This window comes from Plecotus auritus, assembly GCF_963455305.1.
Source record: "Plecotus auritus genome assembly, chromosome: 1".
NCBI lineage: Eukaryota > Metazoa > Chordata > Mammalia > Chiroptera > Vespertilionidae > Plecotus > Plecotus auritus.
Genome location: NC_137770.1, coordinates 201,825,066 through 201,843,229, shown reverse-complemented (window position 1 = coordinate 201,843,229; position 18,164 = coordinate 201,825,066). Strand labels below are relative to the sequence as shown.

At 38.1% G+C, this 18,164-nt stretch overlaps 1 protein-coding gene across 4 annotated transcripts in view; it reads right to left on the bottom strand.

Moving 5' to 3' along the window:
* The window catches only part of GC (GC vitamin D binding protein), a 53,106-nt gene that overhangs the window by 15,986 nt on the left and 18,956 nt on the right, over nt 1-18,164 (bottom strand). For all 4 annotated transcript variants that reach the window (XR_013961157.1, XM_080679482.1, XM_080679484.1 and 1 more), the window contains exons 5-11: nt 16,241-16,373; nt 15,833-15,927; nt 11,841-11,970; nt 10,092-10,294; nt 9,178-9,307; nt 8,626-8,723; nt 6,352-6,484 (exon numbers count right to left, since the gene is read on the bottom strand). Coding sequence is in view for 3 of the 4 variants with exons in the window: in XM_080679482.1 (XP_080535608.1) it covers nt 6,352-6,484; nt 8,626-8,723; nt 9,178-9,307; nt 10,092-10,294; nt 11,841-11,970; nt 15,833-15,927; nt 16,241-16,373 (922 nt within the window). In the remaining variant the exon portion in view is untranslated. The remainder of the gene's footprint in view (nt 1-6,351; nt 6,485-8,625; nt 8,724-9,177; nt 9,308-10,091; nt 10,295-11,840; nt 11,971-15,832; nt 15,928-16,240; nt 16,374-18,164) is intronic.

The window sequence follows — 18,164 nt, the reverse complement described above, 5'->3', positions numbered from 1 at the left end:
AGAGGTGGGAGGGCATGAGAGAGGAAAAGATAGTCTCCTCTTTGCCCAGTGCCCACTTGGCTATTTGCATTTGTCTCTATGTTTTCAAGATTTTAATGATCACCTCCAGCATGTAATGTGGCTTTCTGAATACTTTGGGAAATCATAGTTGATGCCCACTAGCACTCCTTTGGAACATTGTAGTGGAAGCATAGTAATGAGTTCTCAGAAGTGTCATAAGGATGCCCTGCCTGAATGATAGTGGAGAGAGAAAAAATAATTTCAAGTCTGATTTTGCAGCAGAAGGTTTTTCTGCAATCAGTGAACCTCACTGGCAACATAGAGTGCCATAGTGAAGGCAAATGAAAATTGCACTGGTTGTTCTATTTACTGTTCATTTCAAGATCAGGGTGAGGGTAAGGCTAGATTATCATAGAAGAAGCACAAGTGGGGTTCAGATGCCCCTTTTTCCACTCTTTGGGTGACTCTGCCAAGTATATTTAGAATGGCAGATAGGGATGTATCCCTGAATATGACTTGGAGTGAATGGGCTTTACTTTTAAGGGAAAAAAAAATTAGTCAAGCAAATATAGGACAAGGACATTTAATAATAAATTATAATTCAGATGTTATAGGGTAAGTGGGACAAATATACATACTAAGCATTAAAAACTTTAAAGTGAATGCTGTTCTATGAGATTTCACCAGAACATGAAGTCAGAAGCCAGCGGTGATCTTGCTTGTCTAGCTATGAGATCAATGGAGAAAGACTATCCAAAAGGTTAATGGAAACAGCAGAGGGCCAACCTCTGAGAGCTCTAAGTAATCAAATGTGCACAAGTGTCTCCATAGCTCCATTCATCTCACCCTTCGTTAGCAGTCACTGAAAGATTGGCTACTCAGCAGTACCACTGCTATAAATGTACTGGCTCATCAAGGAAGAAAAAAAAAAGTTAAACACTTGCCTTCTCATCATTGTAGTTGAAAATAGTTTTTAAATGATAATATGTTACAATGAAAAATACACTGAAAAGAAACTCAGAGAAATGCAAGATGTTTGAGGGAAGGAAGCATGCATTTTGATCATAAAGCTGTTTGTCTTGTATGATGTCAAAAAAGAAAACTATTTATTAGAGATCACAGGGACTGGGGAAGAGTTACAAAAGTGATATGACAGAATATAAAAAATATTTAGACTTTGCCCCTTTTTTCAATAACTGACTTAGATCCTCAGAGCAAATTCTGCTGGTAAGATGATTTTATTTTTCTGGGATAAGGCAACCTAAATTTACCTGTTATATTACTAAAAGCAAACTGGTAGTAAAGAAAGGAACTGCTTAATTTAATTTTTAATGCTAAATGTTTTCATGTCAATAATGACAAAAATATCCCAACACTCTAGATCTTTCAGGTTTGTTTTATATTGTTTGTTTAGAATTTTACTTGGTTTGAATTTTACTTGTTCAGATTTCAGCCCTAATTTAACTAATAACAAAAGCATAATATTGATATCCAATATTTTAAAGGTAAATATATATTTCTCAGGCATATTTAAAGAATAGGCATTTATCCTACTGTGCTCATTTCATCTGGAATTCTGACTTTATAAATATTTTCAAATAAGATTAGCAATTAGATTTGGGACAAGAGAGTAAATGTAGAAATTAGAAGAGAAATCAGAATCTCTAAGAGTATAAAAAAACTAGTGGCCTGGTGCACAAAATTCGTGCACATTAAAAGGGGATTAATTAGAGGAAATAATTTAATATTGCTATTTGCCCTTTATAATAGAAGTGTCAGAGATGAAAGAAAATTAGTAAAATGTATATGAAAATCTTCCTCCTGTCAGAGTCTGGGGTGCACCACGAAACCCAGAGTCAAGTCCCCACCCACCCACATGTGCCTCAAAATCTCGTGAGACCCAGACCCAGCTGGCCCCCCGCATTGGGCTAGATCCAGACCCAGCCACTCCCACCCTTGTCAAGCCCCATTGGGCAGGGGGCATACCCTCAGGTCCCCTGGCCCGGTGCCAGGATGGGGAGCATGGCCTGAGGTCCCCCAGCCCAGACTGGGGCAGGGGGTGTACCTTGAGGTACCCTGTCAAGTCTCACCAGGTGGGGGACACGGCCTGAGATCCCCTGTCAAGCCCCTCTGGGTGGGAGGCATGGCCTAAGGTCTCCTGTCAAGCCCTGCCAGGGGGGGCGCAGCCTCAGGTCCCCCGGCCCAGCACTGGGAGGGGGGCTTAGCCTCAGGTCCCCCATCAAGCCCCACTGGGCGGGGGGTCGTGGCCTGAGTTCCCCCAACCCAGCACTGGGGGTGTGCCTTGAGGTCCCCCGTCAAGCTCCGTTGGGTGGGGGGCATGGCCTGAGGTCCCCTGTCAAGCCCTGCCAGGCGGGGGGTGCAGTCTGAGGTCCCCTGGCCTGGTGCCGGGGTGGGGGGGCACAGCCTGAAGTCCCCTGTCAAGCCCTTCCTGGTGGGGGGGTGCAGCCTGAGGTTCCCCCGGCCTGGCACTGGGGCAGGGGGAGCAGCCTGAGGTCCCCTAGCTCAGCACCAGGACGGGAAGCACACTTTGAGGTACCTCGTTAAGCCCTGCTGGGCGGGGGGCATGGTCTCAGGTCCCCTCACCTGGCGCTGGGGTGGGGGGCACGGCCTGAGGTCTCCTGTCAAGCCCTGCCAGGTGGGGGGTGCTGCCTGAGGTCCCCTGTCAAGCCCCATGGGGGCGGGGGAGGGCGTAGCATCAGGTCCCTGCTGATTGCTCGTTAAGGCTCCTTATGGGAACTTGGCCTCAGCTGTGGGTACAGCCATCTTTGTGAAGGAGTGAGTGATGGTCAACTTGCATATTCCCTCTTTATTATATAGGATAAACAAGATGATGTAGCTCAATTTGTCAAATGGATTAAGACTTCGTTAGACATGTTAAGACTTTATTAGACACTATCAGTGAAAAACAAAACAAACAAAACCTCACTAAATCATTAAGAGAACTGGTATGCATAGTTCAAGCCTTTATTTTATTATTTTTTAATCTTTATTGTTGAAAGTATTATATATATATATCCCCCTCACCCCCTCATTGACCCCTTCTAGCCTGCCCCGCTCCAGGCCTTTACCACACTATCATCTGTGTCCGTGGGTTATGCATATATGCATACAAGTTGTTTGGCTGATCTCTTCCCACCCACCCACCTCCACCTTCCAGATTTTATACAGCCTAATTTTTAAAAAGTCACTTCAAATATTAAAAAAAAAAAAAAGCTATTAAGAACAGAATAGACTTTTTCTGGTTGATAGAGAAAGCCAGACTAGACTCAGCAGAAATTATGGCTTAATTAGCAGAATAATATTCTCATAAGAGAAGCTATCTGGCAGTGAAATAGGCTACCTCAAGAAGAAAATTGAGTGTAGGTATTTAAATGGAGGTAGAATGATCTCCAGAAGGAAATACCGAGTGAAAAATTATAGGTGCTCTTACAGTCTTCTTCCCACATTTAAACTTATACGATTTTTTAAATTAGGTTTTTGGGTATATTAAGTGTGCTCTAATATAAAAATAAATGAGAGAAACAGAATTAAAAATAATAGAACAATAAAATGAAACCAGGCTTCATTGCTTTCATGTTTTAATAAATGAATAAAAATTCATATGGCTTCTTGCGGGGGGCGGGGGAGGACATTCTTTAACTTATAGTTAAAGCTTCTAATAGGCATTAATTAATTAGACTAAGTGGTATTTGCTTTTACATTGTAGGTAAATTATTTTATGTGCAAAAGAATGAGTAAAAAACGCATCATAAATGATACTTCTCTAACACATGACAAACAATAATAAAACCCACTCAAAAAATCTCAGTCACCACCGGAGTTGGGGAGGGATGAAACTTAATATCATGAAATTCAGAAAGAAGTAGGCATGCCCTGGCTGGTTTGGCTTAATGGATAGGGTATTGGCATGTGGACTGAAGGGTCCCAGGTTTGAATCTGGTCAAGGGCACATTCCTGGGTTGCAGGCTCAATCCCCAGTGGGGGGCTTGCAGGAGGCCAATCAATGATGCTGCCTCATCATTGATGTTTCTATCTCTCTTTTCCTTTCCCTTCCTCTCTGAAATCAATAAAAATATATTGGAAAAAAAGTAGGCAAAGGAGGAAAATATTTTAATATGGCATCTGGCATCGAGTTGATCTTACCCTTAAATCTATATTCCAGAAATGGAATGGGTGAGACAACAGAATTCTTGGAATTGTTACTATGTCTCCAAGTTAGCAGTATAGTGAATGAAAGTGCTGTCCTTATCTTTCAACTCTTCTAGTAATTAAATTGACTGCTGGATTGTTACAGGTCAAATGGATGATGAGAATAAATGGGCTGAATGCATATGAAAAAGGCTAACAGACATCTCCCCATGAAATAGGATAGAAACTGAGTTGGTGGAGAAAATCCTAGTGTAAGATATGTAACAAAATGTTAGAGAAAGCAGACATCAGGTCTACCAACAATGGACCACACAGCCTGACCTGGGCTCTCCTCTGTCCTCCACTCCTTCAGTCTACATAAAGATAGGACACCCAGTACCAACCTCACGTTAGTTTATAGGAGGAAACCAATAAGCTCGGGTTCAGTGAAAGGAATTCAGTAATTCACCTCCTATCAGAAAATGCCTCACAAGATAAAAAATAAATGATCTGACCAATTATGCAACTACATGTAAGGGAGGAAGAGAATATAGAGAAGGGGTGAGGGAAGGGAGGAGACAGGAATGGGAGGGATCTGGGGGCTAGAGGTAGGGGAATCATGTTTAAAGAAAGATGAACCCAAGAACTAACAAATTAGGAGGAGTGGGGAGGGAAACTAGAAAGTATGAGTTCAAATTTCTTTACCTTTCAGAGTTGGAAACCAATTGGTAGTGTCTAAAAGAAAAACTTGTAATAAAAAATGACTCCAGCATTTTAATATTAGTATGTTTTTTAATTTTTAGAAAATAATTAATGGTAAAGAAATATTTGTGTAACCTTTAGTAATGAAATTGCATTTCTTTTTCTTGTGTTACATTGAAGCAAAATTAAATTAAAGGGTAAATGGAGCCAAATATATAGTGATAGAAAATGATGTGACTTTGGGCGGTGGGGACACAATGAAATGTACAGAACATGTATCATAGTAATATACATGTGAAACCTATATGATATTATTAACCAATGTTACCCCAATACATTTCATTGAAAATTAAGTACTTATTTTAATAATTAAGATATAAGGTATGGTATGATCCAGTTTTCCTAAAAGCATCTATTTTTTCTTTTGAAATTTCTCATTTATTACATTTAAAATTTTTTTATCTTTATTGTTGAAAGTTTTACAGATGTCTCCTTTTTTTCCCCCATTGACCCTCTCAACTCCACACCCTTCCCCTCAGGCCTTCACCACACTATTGTCTGCATCCATGGGTTATGCATATATGCATATAAGTTATTTCGTTAATCTCTTCCTGACCCCACTGGCCCCTTCCCTCTGACATTCATCAACCTGTTCCATGCTTCTATGTCTCTGGATCTATTTTGTTCATCAGTTTGTTTTGACCATTTTATTTCACATATGAGTGAGATCATGTGATACTTGTCTTTCTCTGGCTTATTTTGGTTAGCATAATACTCTCCAGGGCTATCTCAAAGGGTAAGAGAGCCTTCTTTTATACTGCTGCATACATAGTATTCCATTGTGTAAATGTACCACATCTTTTTTATCCACTCATCTGTTAGGCACTTGGGCTGTTTCCAGATCTTAGTGCTGTGATGCACATAGGGGTCTGTATATTTTTTCTGATTGGTGTTTTGGGATTCTTAGAATATATTCCTAGAAGTGGGATCATTGGGTCAAGTGGCAGTTCTGTGTCTTTTTTATTTTTTACCTAGTAATTAATCTACCTATTGCTACCTATATTCATACATTTGTGTGTGTGTGTGTGTGTGTGTGTGTATACACATACCATATATATGGAATAAAATTTTCACAAAATATTTAACCATGCTCTGTTAGATGGATTAATATTCCTACTGTCTTCTTTTTTCTCTTCTTTCATTTGAAAAAGCTGTTAAAGGTTACAATCTACAATTTGAAAAACACTGCACTTTGCTGACTGTATTCGCACTTTTTTTCTCTAAAGTGTAAAATTTCCTAAGTTTTGCAACTCCCTCAATTTGCTTTTAAATTAGCATAGCATGAAATCAGTCATTTCTCTTTTATTGTAAATACAACAAAGTTATCACAGCACCAGGAAAAGACAGAATGGCATTTCAATAACAAAAAGAAATGAGTAAATCTGAGTGCATGAGTCTTTAAAAACTGTGCAGGGATAATGGATTATCAAATCTTCTTACCTCAGAGTCACAGTAGAGGGGAGGGGAGTTGATGGAACAGCACTTGGAGGCAAAATCTGAGCGCTTGTCAACCAGTTCTTCCAGTTCTGTGTCTGGGGCATCTGGCAGTTTCGCTCTCAATCGCTCTGTCAGTCTGAAAGACCATTTTTTGGTAAGGTTTAATAGATGTATTCTATAAAGGTTTCTAATGCAAAAGATAGCCATTTAAGATCTGGTACAATAAAAAATGCACCATTTTAGCTCACAGGCCATACAAGAAAATTATGTATCTATTTGGGGAACTATCTTTAATGACTCAATTTGAGATTAGAAAGTAAAATCTGTACCTCTAAAGATCATGAAACTATACATACAAATTGCTGCTGACTTGAATTCCAGTTTTTCCCCTTTCATTCACTCAATTACATCATTGTGGATAACTTCCTTGTTTTCCTTAACCTTTCATCTTCTCTCCACTTCTAAGTTTCAAGCTCCTTCAAGGACATTTCCCTTACAGAAATTCATGCCACTGTAATGCTTTTCCTCTTCTACTTTGAACAATTTCCTCCTCAGTTTTCCTCAACTATGCAGGAAAACAAGGTCAGGGATCTTTGGCTCTTGTTTTTAGTTCTGCTTATTGACCAGCTCTCCATCTCACTGCCAAGGTGGTACTAGGACTTGAATTCACTTGATTCTTTCCCAGTTTGAACTGTCTATGATCTTGGTAACTCTACTCTCATGGTGGACATTCAGCCTGGTTTTATGACTTTCTCCAGGAATATTTTCCAGCCCAGTAGTAGGCAATGGGAGGTGGAAGAGACCCACATTTATCTTGAGTTGGAGTTGGGGTTGGCAAGGTGGATGCTGGGAAGGAATAAGAGGGTTAGGGGACTAGTTTGCTCCTGAAAGCATTATTGAAATGAGTTGGTTCGAGTTGGAAGGAAAAGCAAGTGAGACCAGAAGGAACTCAGAGAGTGGGGGAGGAGATAGGGGGGAGGGGTTTCAAATACTTAGATGGAATAGCCCCAATCTTCTCTAATTTCACAACCTTAAATTTAATGCTAGGACACGTTTATATGGAATTGAGATTATATAAATTATCACTTAATTGCCCCTGACAAACCTGGTGTTCAAAACTGTTGGAAAAAAACTTAATCTTGCATTATCTGTTTAACATTACCCTATGCTACCTTCATGTTATTCTATTATATAATTTTCTGATAAAATATTAAACAATTTTGAACCTAAGGCTTTCACTGTTTTTCATTTTCTATTACAGCTTTGCTAAGGTTGATTTCATGGGGGTCATTGAAGGAGGTGTCCAACTTTGGGGATTCTTTAGAAAGGTCTTTTTGCGGAGTTTTATTTGTGCTTACGTGAGGCCTCTGTTGTTCAAGATGCTGTGAAATAGATCTAAGGCATCTACTTAATGAAACTGAGAATGACAGCATCTTCTCAACAGAGACATTTTCCGGGAACCCAGTAAAACTACTTTCATTATTATGGCTCCTTATTTTAATGTTAAAAAACCTCCTTGTAAAGAAATGCCTTCTCCTCTTAATGGAGAAAAATGACTATTGTACATTATGAATGATTGATTAACATGTGTACTTACAATCTATAGTGACTACATACTGGTGATGGGTGATACTATACTTAATTGAAAGTTTGGGTCCTCTTGTCAGACAAAATAGTTTTAAGTTAGATAACATTTTCTAGCAGTTTTATAGTTTCTTATATAGAGCAAAATTTACAGATTGTTTTAGGGCAAAAATGTTAATAAACTAATTTTGTTTTCTTAATCAAGTCATTACAGATCTTGTAATTTATTCATTTTTGGCTGTGTTCTAAGCTGATATAAGTAACTTCCTCCCTCCTCCCCCCAAAATAGCTGTTTCTTACACAGATAATAGATTCTAAGTACTTTTTTTTTTTAAATATATTTTTTTATTGATATTTTACAGAGAGGAAGGGAGAGGGATAGAGAGCTAGAAACATCGATGAGAGAGAAACATCGATCAGCTGCCTCCTGCACACCTCCCACTGGGGATATGCCCGCAACCAAGGCACATGCCCTTGACCGGAATCGAACCCGGGACCCTTCAGTCCGCAGGCCGACTCTCTATCCACTGAGCCAAACCAGTTTCGGCCTAAGTACTTTTTAAAACTATTTTAATTGAACCTCCTTTTTTGATTGCTTACTTAGCACATCTTAAGTCTTCAATTGTGCTTTCAAACTACAATACCAGGCTATATTGATAAATTTGGGGGACACAAGTAGAACTAGTTCCTTACTTTTTCTTGTACTCAGTAAATGTGTTTTCTGAATAATCTGCACATAGTTCTTGTCCCTTGTCAATGAAAGAAGATAGTTCCTCCTTCAGTTGTGGAACCTGTACGAAAATAATAATTACACAAAAATGTTTATCTTAACCCTGTTCCGGGAGGTGCTAAATCAGAATTCCATCTAACATGTCGGTAAGAGTGTTTAATCTACACCAGACATTGGCAAACATTTTCTGTATGAGGCCCAGGAGTAAAAATTTTAGGCTTTGTAGGCCATATATAGTTTCTGTTGTAACAACTCAACTCTGCTGTTATGACACAAAACAGTCACAAACAATGCATAAACGGTGATCATGGTTTATGTATGAACATTGAAATTTGAATTCCATATAATTTTAATGTCATGAAATGCTAATCTTTTTTTAAAGCCATTAAAAATGTAACACCATTTTAGCTCACAGGTCATACAAAAATGGGCACTAGTCTAACTGTGGCCCATAAGCCCCAGTTTGCCAATGCTTGATCTCGACAGGGTTTTTAAAGAAATCTAGCAAACTGCACCTTAGCATTAAAACAGACAGCAGGATCTTTAGAGTTACAGCATTCCTCCAGGCTTTTGAAAGTTGGCTCAAGTATTTTACTGAGAAATACTTCCGGAACATCAGTTCTCCTAGATAGTTCAAATGTATACCTGGCATAAGAGAGAAAGAAGATGCACTTTAACATGCATGGGTATACTTGTGAATATGTATCATGTTTTGAAATTTGGCATCTATAACAAAGGCAGAGCACCTGGTTTCTGTATCTTTAATTAAAAATAAAAGATTTAGCTAAAATCCAAATCAATAAGTTTAGGATTAAAAACAATATTCTCATTGAAACACAAGTTATTAATAGTTGCTTTAAAATTATTGTGACTAGTTAATACTGAACTAAAGCTCTGTATGAACTATATATATAGTCATATACTATATTATATATATCTACTTCAAATGCATATGGAATTGTCCATTTGTAACTATAACACAATTCTATATAAAGCATCAAATGCATATGGAACTGTCCTTTGTGTAACTATAGCACAATTAATTTTATATAAAGCATTAAGTAGGTACTTTATGTGGCTATTCTGTGAAAATAGATTTGCATAAATTCTTTGATTATCTTATCCCATTGCTCTCTATGCATTTATGCAAACAATGAATATTTAGGTAAATACAGAATTTCAGTGCAGTCTACATTCTGCCCTCTGATATTGATAAATTTTTTGCTGGCAATTTCACCTACTTGTGAAATTTATGCCATCCATGAATGTTCATATACTATTCATAGTATATGCAACTCATGGTGTATTTATTTTAATTCTTTTCTTAGTGATGCCAGGCTTACCATTTCTTCCCTATCTAGTTTTTTTGTCATTTAATGCCAGTGAATATACATACTGTCCAGAAGGTAATTAGATCATCTCTACTTACCTGTCCTTGGCTTTGGTGTTTCCCTTGCCACACACATCTTTACTTGTGGGCAACTCAACTTCTGGCAGCTCTGGCGGCTGAGTAGCTGGCGTGAAGTAGACACACATAAATATGTCCATGGGTGTTCTTTCTTGACAACAGTCACTAAACTTATCATTCTTTGTGGATAAGTTGTCACAGATTTTTACTGTGTGTTCAGGCAGCTACAAAAGCAATTGTGATTTTTATGCATTGTTAGTTTTCTGGTAGATCCAAAATAAGGAAGGTTTACACAGGCTTACCAGCCCTGGCATGGTGTATAAAAAAAAGTCAGTGGGAATGATCTTAGAAAGTAAATTGGTATGATATTTTTTGGAGGGCAATGTGTCACTATGTACTAAAAACCTTAAAATGTACAATTTAACTTTCAAGAATTTATCCTCAGAAAACAATTATGGTGAAGAGAAGATTTAGTTATAAGACTCTTAAGGACAGAGTCACTTAAAGTACAAAAAACCAAAACACCTAAACCCAATAATAGAGGACTAGTTAAATAAAAGTAAGGTATACCTAGGCGATCAATGTAGTATATTTTATATAGCTATATGGAGAAGGGGGGGGGGGAGAGAGAGAGAGAGAGACAGAGAGAGAGACAGAGAGAGAGAGACCTATTAATGACTTAGCCATTGTAGGTCAGGTTATAGAAAACACCCATTAACACAGACACATATTCTTAAAGGAAAAAGACCAGGCAGCACAATGTTGCTGTTCCTAAAGAGATCCACAGACTTTTGATAAAGGAGAGTGACTTTTATCTAAAACTTGAGGCCCAGTACACGAAATTCATGCAGGGGTGGGGTGGGGGAGGGGGGCAGGCCCTCAGCCCAACCTGCACTCTCCTGCAATCCAGGTCCACTGGCTCCTAACCACTCTGCCTGCCTGCCTTATTGCCCCTAACCGCTCTGCCTGCCTGCCTGCCTTATTGCCCCTAACCCCTCTGCCTGCCTGCCTGCCTCATCATCCCTAACCACTTGCCTGCTTGCCTCATCGCCCCTAACCACTCTGCCTGCCTGATTGCCCCTAACTGCTCGCCTTTAACTGCCTCTGCCTCAGCCCCCACCATTGCAGCTTCGTCTGGGAGGACTCTGGAATGACGTCTGGAAGGTCGTTCATCTGTCTGGTCTAATTAGCATAGTATGCTTTTATTATTATAGATAGCTGTTCAAACTCTTATCTGCTTGAAAGTATTGTGCAAATGAAAAACGGTGGAAAAAACTGAAATGACCATCAAATTCTGACAGTTATAATAAAAACAATAATAATTTCTAATAGTATATTGTCTAATGGAACTTTACTACATGATGATGAAAATTATCTGTTTCTGTACTGATACTAGTGAGCATTTGAAATGGAGGCCAGGGTGACTACAGAACTGAAGTTTAAATGCTATTAGTTTAATAATAATTAACTTAAATAACTATATATGGCTAGTGATGTGGTACTAGGCTCTGCAGGTGCACTAAGTTCCTGGGAATCAGATAACCTTGTCTTTACGTGTGGACTTTGCTACTTACTGCTGTGTGACTTTAATTATTGACCCTTACCACTATTCTGTTTTCTCATCTGTAAAATGGACTTAATGTATTTAAGTTTCATAGGATATATGTGCTATCATTGAGATGATACATGTAAAAAGCAGCTTAGAGGAGTGCTTGCCACTTAGTGTGTGGCACATGATGATGATGATGACGACGACAGGGATTCTCTTACCTCCTTGGCCATGCAGTCCTCAGAGGTAGACCCACAGCACTTGGAGAGGATTGTGGTAACATCTTCAGCGAGTGGCAAAACATCCTCCAGATTAGCAGTAGGTGCTTTTTGGGCTAATTTTATGAGATGGCTAGATAGTTATAAAAAATCGTTAGCTTTCTCCAAATCTCAGTTTCCTTGGTTTCATTATGAACAAACACACTAGAGAAATAATTACATAGTTTCAACAGTTCTTCCTTAACAGCTGCACTGAGCACATCTACTCTGCAATGGAGCCTATGTGCTGAAGCTACCACTCAAAATTCAGTCGTCCCCAATGATTTTTTCAAATTTTCAGCACTCACATTCTCTTTTGGCCAGATCTACATAGTTGAAGGGTGCCTTTAAACCCTGACCAGGTTGCTCAGTTGGTTGGAGCATCATCCCATAAACCAAAAGGTTGTGGGCTCAATTCCTGGGCAGGGCACATACCTAGGTTGTGGGTTTGATCTTCGGTTAGTCAGGGCACATAGGGGAGGTAACCGATTGATGTCTCTCTCTCACATAGATGTTTCTCTTGCTCTCTCTGTCTCTCCCTCTCTCTCTAAAAATCAATAAAAATGTATCATATCCTCAGGTGAGGATTTTTTAAAAAAATGGCAATAAAGAAGGCACTAATATATCTCTATTTAAGACCAATGTGGTGTTTTTGGGGCCTCTCATAATCTTCTTAAATGTTTTTATAAATCAACTTACAAAATACAGTAGAAATAAAGTAGTGAAGACCTATAGCCCTAAATCACAGTGTTAATACATGTTGATGATAGGGCATGAAACCCTTACATATTTTATAAGGTTTACAGGACATTAAGCATTTTATAAGGGATTATGCTATACTGCTGATAAATTTATCTTTTCACTTAATCAGGAATATGTTCTGTATCATTAAATATTCTTTATTGTGAAAAAAACATAATATTAAATTTACCATCTTAACCATTTATACATATATAATAATATATATAGTAAAATTTATTTCAGAGAGAGAAACATCAATGATGAGAGAGAATCATTGATCGTTTGTCTCCCACACACCCCCTACTGGGGACCAAACCCAAAACTTGGGCATGTGCCCTGACCAGGAATTTAACGTTGACTTCCTTGTTCATAGCTCAATGCTCAACCACTACCATTATCAGCTGGACTACCTCTCAATAATTTTTAAGTGTATAGTTCAGTATATTTCAGTAATGTTAAGTAAATTCACACTGTTATAACAGATCTCTAGAATTTTCTTGTCTTTGAAAACTGAAACTCTACATCCATTAAATACTGATTCTGGGACTCCTTCCTTAGCAACCATGTTTTCACTTTCTGTTTTTATGATTTTGACTACTTTAGGTACTCCATATGACTGGAATCATACAGTATTTGTCCTTATGTGACTGCTTATTTTGCTTTGTATAATGTCCTCAAGGTTTATTCATGTAATAGCATGTGACAAGACTTTTTGAGGCAGCCTAATCTTCCATTGTATGTATATATCACATTCTTTATCTATTCACCTATCAATGGATATTGGGTTGCTTTCGCCTCTTGGCAATTGTGAATAATGCTGCCATGGGCATGGATGTGCAAATATCTCTTTAGATTCTGCTTTGAATTCCTAGGAATATATATACAGGTTGGGGTAAAAGTAGGTTTACAGTTATGAGTACACGAAACAGTTTATTCTTGTATTATTTATTAATTATTATATTTTCCATAATAAAACCTACTTTTGCCCTCGTCTGTTTACAGAAGTGGGATTGCTGGGTCATATGTTAATTCTATTAATTTTTTTGAGGAAACTGCAATGTTTTCCATAATAGCTGCACCATTTTGCATTTCTGCTAACAGTGCACAAAGATTCCTACTTCTTCACATTCTCACTGATGCTTTTGGCAGTGGCAATCCTAATGGGTGTGAAATGGCATGGTGGCTTTGATTTGTGATTAGTAGTGATGTTGAGCATCTTTTCATATGCTAATTGGCCATTTTTATATCTCATTTGGAGAAATCTCTAATTCTTTTTAATCAGGTTATTTGGTATTTTGTTGTTGAGTTGTAGCAGTTTCTTAATGCATACTGGATATTAAACCCTTGGTAGGTATATGATTTGCAAATACTTTTTCCCATTCACTCTGTTGATTGTTTTCTTTAGTGCTCAGAAGTTTTAGGTTGATGTAATCTCCTTTGTCTATTTTTGCTTTTGTTGCCTCTGCTTTGGAGTTAATTCAAAGAAATCATTGCCAAACCCGATGTCCTATAGTTGTTCCCTATGCTTTCTCCTAGGATTTTATAGTTTTAGGTCTTACATTTAGGTTTTTAATCCATTTTAAGTTAATTTTAATATGTGGTATAAGGTAAGGGTTCAACTTCATTTTTTTGCAATTTTCCCAATACTATTTGAAGAGACTGTCCTTTTTCCATGTGTAGTCTTGGCTCCCTTGTCAAAAATCATTTGTCTAAATACATAAGGGTTTGTTCCGGAGCTCTCTATTCTGTTTCATTGGTCTATATATCTTTTTATACTAGTACTACTGCATCTTGATTATTGTTGCTTTGTAGTATGTTTTGAAATCAGAAAGTACGAGGCCTCCAACTTTGTTCTACTTTTTCAAGATTGTTTTGGCTATATGGAGCCCCTTGAGATTCCATTTGAATTTAGGGTGCCTTTTTTTTCCTATTTCTGCCAAAAAATGCTGTTGGGATATTCGTAGGAATTGTATTGAATCTGATCTGTAGATTGCTTTGGATAGTATGAACATTTTTAACTATTAATTCTTCTAATCTGTGAGCATGGACTGTCTTCCTATTTATTTTGTTTCATCAATTTTAGTAATGTTTTATAATTTCATTAATAGTCTATTATAATTACAACAAACTGGCCTCCTCTGAGATGGATATACCATAACTGATTTAAGTATGCTTTCGAGTCTAGGGACATTTAAAAAGTCTCTATTTTTTCATATTTTAAAAAGGGGGGATAGCAATATTTGTAGCTAATTTTTTTGTTCACATTTAATGCTATTTCTTTGGGGTAATTTCCTAGACACTAATGTAAGTATAAATTAATGATGAAGGTAGGTATATCTTTTAGTTGTTTTTATATTATAAATTCCTATGTTCTACTTTCCAACTATATTATCTTAATATAAAAGGAAAACCAAATTGAAGGTCTAGAGAAAATGCCATTTAGTATTTGAGTAGTTCTAGTGGAAAATTACTTTTAAAGGACTAATGAAAGTAGTTTCTATTCCCACTAGGGAAGCTTAGGATCTGGTGCCAACACAAAATAAATTATTTTATTGCCATTAAAGGAAAAAAAAGTTTATGGATCAGAGAAGAAGGAATTAAAGAGACTTAAATGCTGTAAAGATAACATAAAGCTGGCAAATCTAGATGTCTGAGGATATATGAGAGAAGTATAAATATAGAAAGTGTCAAAATTAAAATATGGAGTTAACAGCAGCCATACAAAAAACAAAGGGGAAGTTACAAATAGAGTAGCTAAGAAATTAGTGTACATTCACAAAACTCAAGAGATACATATTATACAGCACAAAGCTTCATATAACAAATAAGAATCCAAGAAGTTTCCTCCCAAGACAAAAATGGACAAAGCAAATAACAGGTGATTTTATTTTTTCCTTTATATTTGTAATTTATATTTATATTTGTAATGCTAATGTGAACATTGAGGAAATAATTTCTAATGGTCTCCTGGTTTTCCCTAATGAGTATATGGAAAAGGTTGATTAAGAGCAAATCTCATGTTTTACAACATAGCCTTATTTCTTATTGTTCATATTCTGTGTAGACAAAAAAGAACTGGGTATACATTTGAGAACTATTGGAGCGTAAGACTGTAGTCAATATCTTCTAACACAAACACTTTCTTAGGGAACCCTAATATTGTGGATAGATAGTGCAGAATGAAACAGCTGCACATACTGATGCTTAATCCTTACCTGAGCCTTGATTTCTCCTTCCCATAAGCAGCATATTGTGAACAGATTCTATTTGACATAATGGTGAGAAGTGATAAATGTTTAATCTGGAGTCTCTAGAAAAGAAATGAGAGAATCCCTTTAGGCGGTTAAGATCCATTCACAGTGATGTGCAGGAATGGAAAAAAGAGACTCTGAATATCATGACTTTTTTTGATGACCACAAAACTGAATTCTGACCAAAGAAACTTACTGATATTTCTTTCCCAGAAGTGATGGTATGTTTGTTTTTCCAATTAACAAAATGCAAAATAGGCCTGTTAGGGACTTTTACTGATTCCAGAATTTGAATTTCTACCATTCTTAAAAAGGAATAGCATTAATAGAAGAAACGAGAAAGAGCATAACTATGCAATAAATGGCACCTACCTCTTTCAAAAAGCATACAGTGGGGCTTGATGAGGTACAGCAGGACCCTACCATAGAGAGATAACTCTTGGTATAACTGACTAACAGCGGCAGAGGAGCTTGTCCATAATTAATGGAATATTCATACATAAACCTGTGGGGGGTAGGGAGAGAAAGCATTGGTCAAATCATTTGTGCGAAACAAAATCTATCCTATCTAATAAAAGAGTAATATGCAAATTGACCATCACTCCAAGACACAAAATGGCCGCCCCATGTGGTCAAAGATGGCTGCCCCCATGTGGACACAAGATGGCCACCACAAGATGGCCTGTAAGGGAGGGCAGTTGTGGGTAGTTAGGGGTGACCAGGCCAGCAGAGGAGGGCAGTTGGGGGAGATCAGGCCAGCAAGGGAGCACAGTTGGGGGGGACCAGGCCAGCAGAGGAGGGCAGTTGGGAGGGACCAGGTCTGCAGGTGAGGACAGTTGGGGGAGACCAGGCCTGCAGGGGAGGGCTGTTTGGGGGACCAGGCCTGCAGGGGAGGGCAGTTGAGGGCGACCTGGCCAACAGGAGAGGGCAGTTAGGGGTGACCAGGCCAGCAAGGGAGGGCAGTTAGGGGTGACCAGGCAATAGAGGGCAGTTGGGGGCAATCAGGCCTGCAGGGGAGGACAGTTAGGGGTGACCAGGATGGCAGGGGAGGGCAGTTAAGGCCTATCGGGCCAGCCAGGGAGCAGTTAGGCATCGATCAGGCTGGCAGGGGAGTGATTAGGGGGTGATGAGGCTGGCAGGCAGAAGTGGTTAGAGGCAATCAGGCAGAGGCAGGCAAGCGGTTGGGAGCCAGCAGTCCTGGATTGTGAGAGGAATGTCTGACTGCCCGTAAATGGGCAGTCGGGCAACCCTCAAGGGGTCCCAGATTGGAGAGGGTGCAGGGACAAACCCCCCCCCCATGCACCAATTTCGTGCACCGGGACTCTAGTTTTTTCATAAGTATTTCCATGGAGAGAAGATACACGTTAACTTATAGTTTTAATATCTAAAAAGCACTAAGGATGTACAGAAAGGCTTATAATACCAATAACTTTTAATCAATATTTTCATTAAATAAAAATACGTGATTTTCTAGATTTCCATGTAGATAGTTTGAGAGGAGGGGCCATTTGTCACTTTAGTCATTTAATATCTACAAGTGCATGGCCAATGGTAGATGTTTATTAATGTTAGTTGAATTAATTAAAACAAATGCAATTATGAATTTACCTTTCATAACCTATCTCTGTTTACTATTCTAGAAAATTGCTATGAGTAGGTTTACTTATTTATTGAAATCTTTTTAACTTTCAGGACCATAAGACTCTATGGATCTGAAAGAGACTCTGAAAATTTACAGGGATGGGCAAGCCAGCCAATTTTTATAAAATTGTGACCTGAATTTCATGCTTTTAAAGCCCATTTGAATTCCATTGCTTTTGATTTTTTTTTAGTAAATAAATTTTTTCATTATAATTAATTTTTACCATTTGTGTTCATTTTTATGATCTTCCAAGACAAATTTAAAGAATCTCTATATAATCTGGCTCCTTAGTAATGTTAAGCAATGAGAGGGTCAGAGTAATATGTTCTCTTATGTAGTGCAACATGCATCCTATTCACAACTGCTTCTTGGAATGTGAAGAATAAAGCTGTTTGTTTATTATGATTTAGTGAAAATTAAGTATTAAACATGTGCATAGCAATAAAATTTTATCACTAGCTTAAGGGAAAACACTATAGCTACTGTCAAATATTTGAAAATCTGTCATGAAGACAGGGGATCCAAGTAGTTCTGCTTCAAGTACTAGATAGGACGAATTGGGTGGGAGCTGGGGAACTGGGGAACGGTGGTTTTTATCTCTGTCTATGAAAGGCATTGACAGTAGTCGACAGTGACAGCAATGAGCTGTCTTGG